Source organism: Maniola hyperantus, chromosome 20 (genome assembly GCF_902806685.2).
Source record: "Maniola hyperantus chromosome 20, iAphHyp1.2, whole genome shotgun sequence".
NCBI lineage: Eukaryota > Metazoa > Arthropoda > Insecta > Lepidoptera > Nymphalidae > Maniola > Maniola hyperantus.
The window spans coordinates 12,557,490-12,564,701 of NC_048555.1; the positions used below are offsets into that span (position 1 = coordinate 12,557,490).

At 37.0% G+C, this 7,212-nt stretch overlaps 2 protein-coding genes across 2 annotated transcripts in view; one reads left to right on the plus strand and one right to left on the minus strand.

Moving 5' to 3' along the window:
- Positions 1 to 7,212, plus strand: part of ND-B14.7 (NADH dehydrogenase (ubiquinone) B14.7 subunit) — a 158,794-nt gene that overhangs the window by 102,945 nt on the left and 48,637 nt on the right. The gene's annotated exons all lie outside the window — the stretch shown is intronic.
- Positions 852 to 6,858, minus strand: yip2 (yippee interacting protein 2). The gene is made up of 8 exons (XM_034979711.2): positions 6,739 to 6,858; positions 5,782 to 5,948; positions 4,890 to 5,021; positions 4,404 to 4,668; positions 3,958 to 4,133; positions 3,286 to 3,480; positions 1,873 to 2,027; positions 852 to 1,302 (listed from the first exon to the last, which is right to left on the minus strand). The coding sequence occupies exons 1-8, from the start codon at positions 6,755 to 6,757 to the stop codon at positions 1,221 to 1,223; spliced, it is 1,191 nt and encodes a 396-aa protein (XP_034835602.1). The 5' UTR covers positions 6,758 to 6,858; the 3' UTR covers positions 852 to 1,220.

Sequence of the window (7,212 nt, forward strand, 5' to 3'; positions counted from 1 at the left end):
ACTAAGAAAGGATTTTTCGAAATTCCACCCCTAAGTGGTTTAAATGGGGGGTTGAAATTTATGCAGTCCACGCAGACGAAGTCGCGAGCATAAGCAAGTATTTGTATAAAGTAAAGTCTACCTATGGTTCGCGACTGGTGGACATGGCAATCGGGGTGTGACGTGAGTCGTGGAAAGGGAGTTATCGATGTCATGTCGAACTGTCGCGGCCTTGACACTTTTATCGAACACGTTTGAAAATCTACATATACCTACCTACCTACTTAAAAATATGTTTTGTATGAAGGTAGGTAATTTGTGCGAGAAACAATCATTGTTTAAAAGCATTGTGGCTAATTCCTTTGTACACAATCTCTAAACTAAACTAAAATATCACGTTTAAATCTATTGCTATCCCTTTCATAATGTTGCTTGCGGAAAAGGAAAGCACTAGATTTAGACCTGTTAATTTAGTTTAGTTTAGAGATTGTGTACCAGAGAATCGGCCCCAATGTCTGTCTATTTTTATTGCTTGATAAAAACAACTTTATAACTACTAAACAGTGGCGGTCCGCCAATAGAGGCATAAAGGCTCTGCTTAGTGCTTACCCTACCATATTTTGACATGTAGGTACAAAATTATATGAAAGCCTTTTAAAAAAAATTGAAAAATAATTACCTACTTAAATAATAATGTTATTATAACATTATTTAAAAATAATACATAACATAATTAGTATTAAATAATATTAATATTGGGTACCTACACACACTTTTTCTTCAAATACTCTAGGTACCTAATATATTTATAATACCTATCCGAGTTATTGGTCTAAGGTCCAAGGGTAGCTCAATAAAATATAGACCACATCTTAAAGTATTTCTTTTTATTAAAAAAATAAAACAATATTCAACAAAATCTATACAGGAATAATAATTTAGGCCAACAGGTATTACATTTATAAATTATGCTTTTTTACATCATTTATCTCAATAAAAAATACATTTTTTATATCAAAGTAGGTCTAGGTACCTTTTACTATAATAATCTTTCATCAGCAAGATTAAAGATAACAAATACTTAAGGCACAATAAAAATAATTCAGACTTAGATAATATATTTTATACAGTAATACTTAAATAAATAAAATAGCTACATCGTAAGGAAATTGAACAGTTTTATCTTATAAAAAAATTGCTTATGTAATTAAATAATAATTAATGTTAAGTTAATGAATTATTTAAACGGCTTCAACCATAACGGCGATGCCCTGTCCGCCGCCGATGCAGGCTGACCCGATGGCGCGCTTCAGACCGCGGCGTCTACAAAATAAAAATTTTAAACCAACGACTGATTATATGGGTCTACCTCAATGATTAAAACACGCGTAAAATTACGTAATAACGCGTAAAATTTAACTCTTCACACGCTATTTTAACTTTTTGTGTCAAATTTCATGTCAAAAGTACGATTTTAGTCCTTATTTTAAAGTTGACCCATAGACCATAGAGTTAAAAATGGCGCGTGAAGAGTTATTTTTTACGGAATATAACAAAAAAAATGTTGAAAAAATGTTGCCAGACTCACATGTTCCGAATTTACCAATTTTCAAAAAAAAAGATAAAATATCTTTAGACTGCAAGCTACCGGACTATCTATGAAGAAGGAATATGGCAGTTGTGCATAGCCCATCCATACCTGTCTGATCGCCTGATCGGTTTCTATGCATCATCGTAGTTACCATAACTCCAAATCGCTTGGCTGGGCTGATACGAGACCCTGAGGCAGCGAAGAGGTGTCCTAGCGCCGTGGCTCCTCCGTTTACGTTCAACTTCTCCATAAAATATAATTTATTGTATGAATGAATGAAAAATGAATGAATATTAATTTACCTTAATTCGTGCACAAGATGCGCTGTAATACGAGACCCTGAGGCAGCGAGGGGGTGTCCCAGCGCTGTGGCTCCTCCGTTCACGTTTAACTTCTCCATGTCTAACTTTAGGGCCTTGGCGCATGAGAGGGTCTGCGCTACGAATGCTTCGTTGATCTGAGAGAATTAGATTGAACGAATGAACGAATATGCTTTTTATTTTACAGCACACATAATTTGAATCGGTGTAACCTTTGAAGAACTCGCTTTCTTTGAACATTTACAAAGAGGAGCCCAATTCTCACAGTACTATCACCTGTCACATCCTGTATTGTGTAATGACATCAAGACAATCATAAATGCAATCACGAAACTTTAATATAAGCCGGTGCTACAACGAGAATACAAGGCAAAGCTATCGGCGCACCAAGTCACACTAGTGCCTCGGATAGCACAGTCAGGATAATATAAGGATTTGGGAACCCACCACATTACTATCACAAGAAAACTTCTACCATTATGTGAATAATGAAAAGGGTGCACGGCTTTCGGCTATGAAGAATGCGACGCAGAGAGAAGTAAATTTCGAAGTAAACCTCGACAGCTCAACGGTTAAAGGAGCGGACTGAAAACCGAAAGATCGGTGGTTCTAACTGCACCCGTTGCACTATTGTCGTACCTACTCCTAGCACAAGCTTTACGCTTTATTGGAGGGGAAAGGGCAATAATAGTCAGCATGACAAACTTGGCTAATATTTAAAAAAAGAGTGAATAAAGTACGTTTTCAGAAAAACGTTTAAAGTTATATCTCGTCATTACATTACATTACATCATGCATGGTTGCGAATGTCAAGGCTTATCTTCAATAAAAAATTACATTACAAAAATAAATTGTTATCGAAAAAGATTACTTTAACGCTGTATAGCAATCTATTCCAAACAACAAATGGCGTTAAAAGATAGCGACAGATACGAGACAATACATAAAATTATGAAAAGGTCGTACTTCTTCTTCGCTCTGGGCTGGTTTCTGCACTTAAGCGTTTCCTTCTGTTGTGCGTAAAGGTCGTACATCTTGTCATATAATTTTTCTTCACCATCTACCAATTTTAGACGTCCATTTCTGGACATAGGTCTCTTGTAGGGATTTCCACACGCCACCATTCCACATAATTTTTAGATGATGCTAATGCGTGTTCAATGCAAAAAAAGTTAAAAATTACATCACATTTCTTCCATTTGTATAATAAACATGGTTTTTAAACAAATTGCAATATTATGCGATGAAAAATTCTACCAATTACACTAAGTATTCTTGGATGAGTAAAAACAAAATCCTACCTATCATTGGATATCAAAAACAAAATTGATCAAAACCTGTTATAAAATGAAAAAAAAAATATAACATGACAAGAACTTATTAAATTCAACGTACCTCAATTAAGTCCACATCATTGAGAGTCATTTTGGTGGCCTTCAGCAGATTCTCAATAGCAGGCACGGGCCCTACTCCCATGATGCTGGGGTCAACACCTACATATGACCATCCCACCAGCCTGGCGAGAGGTTTCAGGTTCTTAGCTGCTTCTTCGCTTGCCAGGATGAGGGCGCCTGCTCCGTCGCTAATACCCTGATTAAATTAATGAATCAAAGGATTATCACCGAACCTATAATATAGCCATATGCAACAGAATTCGTTTGAATTTGGATCGCTACTAATACTATAAGTGCAAAATGTATTTGTTTCTTAGTTTGTTCTTCAATCACGCAGCAACTAAGCAAAGTTTGACATAATCTTTTTTATCATGGATCTATGTGAAGACCTGGAAAGTGACATTCGGTACTTTTATTCCGGAAAAACATAAGTTTCCATGGGATTTTTAAAAACCTAAAATCATGGTTCGAACGTTAATGGTAGGTAGGTAATAAATTGTATGTAAGTACCTAAAGTACGAAAAGGATTTCAGTAGCCTGGCCAACTTGTTCTGGGGGCGCCACTAGTATATGGTCTGTGGTCACTTATAAGCCTAAAGGTCTTGTATAAACTAGTTCCACGGATTTTCTGCAATATAGAAGGTATTTTATTTTATAGTTAAAGCGTGCTCACCGAAGCAGACCCAGCGGTCACAAGGCCCTCTTTCTTGAACACGGGTGGCAATTTCTTCAGACCCTCGATGGTTGTTTGCGGGCGAGGATGTTCATCAGTGTCCACTTTAACTTCTTTCCTCTTAATGGTCAGAGTCACAGGTTCGATTTCCGCTTTGAATACACCGGCGTCGTTGGCTGGATTAAAAAAAACTTTTATTGGCCACACGCATAGTTAACTTATTGAATTTATACTTTCACAAATATTTTTTTCGAGACATTCAAGTCTGTAATTTTGTAAAAGTTTTCAATTTGATTTACCATCTAGCTACTCATCCTATTTAAGTGATATTTAATAAAAATATATTTCGATTATGATCAACATAATATAGGTAGCTTATTTTTTTTCGAAACATTCCAAAAATATTTTTAATTTGTAAATCGAATCGAAAATCCGGCATAACTTACCTTTCTTCCACCTCTGTTGCGATCTCAACGCGAAATTGTCAACTTCGTCCCTAGTGATTCCGAACTGCCCGCCCAATTTCTCCGCAGTCATGCCCATGGGGAGGCCGCAGAACGAGTCCGTGAGTCCCGCCCACAAGGTGTCTTCAAACGCGTAAGAGCTGCCCAGGACTGTGCCGAACCTGACCCCTCGGACAGCGAAAGGAGCTTGAGACATGTTTTCTACACCACCCGCTAAAGAAAGTCTTGCTGCTCCCGTGAGGATATCCTGTATAAAACGCCATTTATTTATAATTCAAAAACTGTCTTTAAGTACTGACAATTTAAAAAAATATGTAGGTACAGTACGCGGCCGAAAGTAATGTACATCGACCCTTAGAAGGAGATAGCAAATTTGTAGAGCACTGTCTCTGTCGTTGAGACCGACAAAACGTCATATAGGTATGAGGTTCCGCTTCACTTCACTAAGCGCTGGATGGATGGACTTACCTGTGCGCTGTTGACGATGGACTGGAAGCCTGACCCGCACAAGCGATTGACGCCTAAAGCGGGTTTGTCTTGTGGAATGCCCGCTTTGAGCGCAGCGTGGCGAGGAGTGTAGATGCCGTCGGTTTGGCTCGCCTAGTCAGAATAAACAAAACATGTGTTCATAAAGTGGCACGAAGAAGAAGAAGACGCACAACAGACGGAAACGTTTAAGTGCGGAAACCAGCCCAGAGCGAAGAAGAAAGTGGCACTAATAATATATTATAGTTAACTAGCTTATGCCCTTCTTCGTCCACGTGGACTACACATATTTCGAACTCCCTATTATAACCCCTTGGGGGTTGAATTTTCAAAAATCCTTTCTTAGCGGGTGTCTATGTCATAATAGCTATCTGCATGCCAAATTTCAGCCCGATCCGTCCCTACTGGACGGAGCTGTGGGTTGATAGATCAGTCAGTCAGTGTTTTATATATTAAGATTCTTATCATATTGAAGTCTTAGGTTCGCTTAGGCTCAGGTTTAGCCTAATTAAAAGCAAAAGCCATAGATACTTTATCTGCGGAGAAAAGTTAGTAGGTATAGGGCTCTCTCTATTACGTGATCCCATACAAATAACAAAGACAAAAACTCAGTGGGCATTAACCATTTTGAGTGGCCAACCAATCACAAACATGTTTTCAAAAAACATTCGAAATTCAATTCGAAAATGTTTTCAAAAAACATTCGAAATTCATTTGAAAACATACCTTGTTTCGTTTGTGACTGGTTCGTGACTAAAAATGGTTAACACCCACTGAGTTTTTTATCTTTGTAATTTGTATGGGACTACATAACAGCGAGCCCTATACCTACTAACTTCTCTCCGTGGATAGAGTTTAGTTAGATACCACTCACCGACATAACCTGACCAACGACCACAGAGTCGACCTGACCAGGCGCTACCCCCGCTTCCTTGAGTGCAGCAATCGCTGCTATCGTTTGCAGCTCTGTTGCGGAAGTGTTCTTGAACACACCGCCGAATGTGCCGAATGGCGTGCGTTTGGCACCCACAATGAAGATACCTGCATCAGAAGTATGTATTTTTTTTTAATCTTTTTTATGGCCTTCATAAGGGTCTGCACATTCCTATATTATTGTGTATGTAAGAATATTATCCATGTTCAACATAAAAATATTCCCGTCTCTGCCTGAGCGCAAAGCCTCTGCTTGGAATAGGTAGGTACTACAATGGTTTAATTTTAAATTTGACTGTAAAAAATGGCAAAAGCAATAAACATTCGCACTAGCGTTTTAATAAGTCAACACTGAGACTCCCTAAACATTATTTCATCAACCATAAATTCTTCGAGAGTACGAAAAAATTGTCTTAAAATGGGGAAAAATAATTTACTGGCAACATTATTATTAGTGATATCCACGGTGATATCAAAGGTCAATGAACTATAATAAAATGTTGACCTTGCTTGTACTTCATTAGACGTTAAGTGTAAACCATAATGTAAACAAATAAATTAATTATTAATAATTTCATTGTAAAAAGACATTGATTAGCGTTTATTAATTTTATTACTACAGATTATATGAAGATAACAAAATATACATAAGTAATATTATCATTAGGTGGTTTAGTTACCTACCTATACCATAATTACCAACTCATTTTATATCGTTCTTCCAGAAAAGTTATTATAAGCATATGAAAGCAGCTACAACCAAACAAAAATTGGAATTTGACCCCACACGGAGAGATAATTTTTACAGATTAGACCGTACGTTTTTTTGATACAATTTTATTTATTTAAAAAAAATACAGTACAGTACACAGTAGTAGTAAATACAGTGTTTAAATACCTTTTACTGCTACAGACATGATTTTTAAACTAATTTATTCGATTTAAAAATATAAAAAAGTTTACGCCAACACAACACCGACTCAAAAGTTGTGAAGTGAAGTGGGGATTCTGAATGAAATGGAATGAATTTGCCAACCAACAGGTGAATTAAGCTGTTTTGTAAAAGGAACGAATGGTTGATTAAACGTAGTGTAATAAACGAACAGAGGCTAATAGCTATACAATTGCCACAGATTACGTAGTCGAAATATCGTAATCTGGATCTCAGTGCTGGATGCAATACCTCCCGGTTGAATCTAACTTGCTCATGTACAACTTCTTCTTCTTCTTTCTTCTTTATACTAACGTATGAAGAAAAGTGTTCAGAAGGCGTAGGAAGAAGGTGTTCAGTTTTTCAGTTCTCTCTGATCTTCAGTGCTAATTTGCTTTTTCTTTTTGGTACAGTACACAAGCGCATACATTTACATTGTGA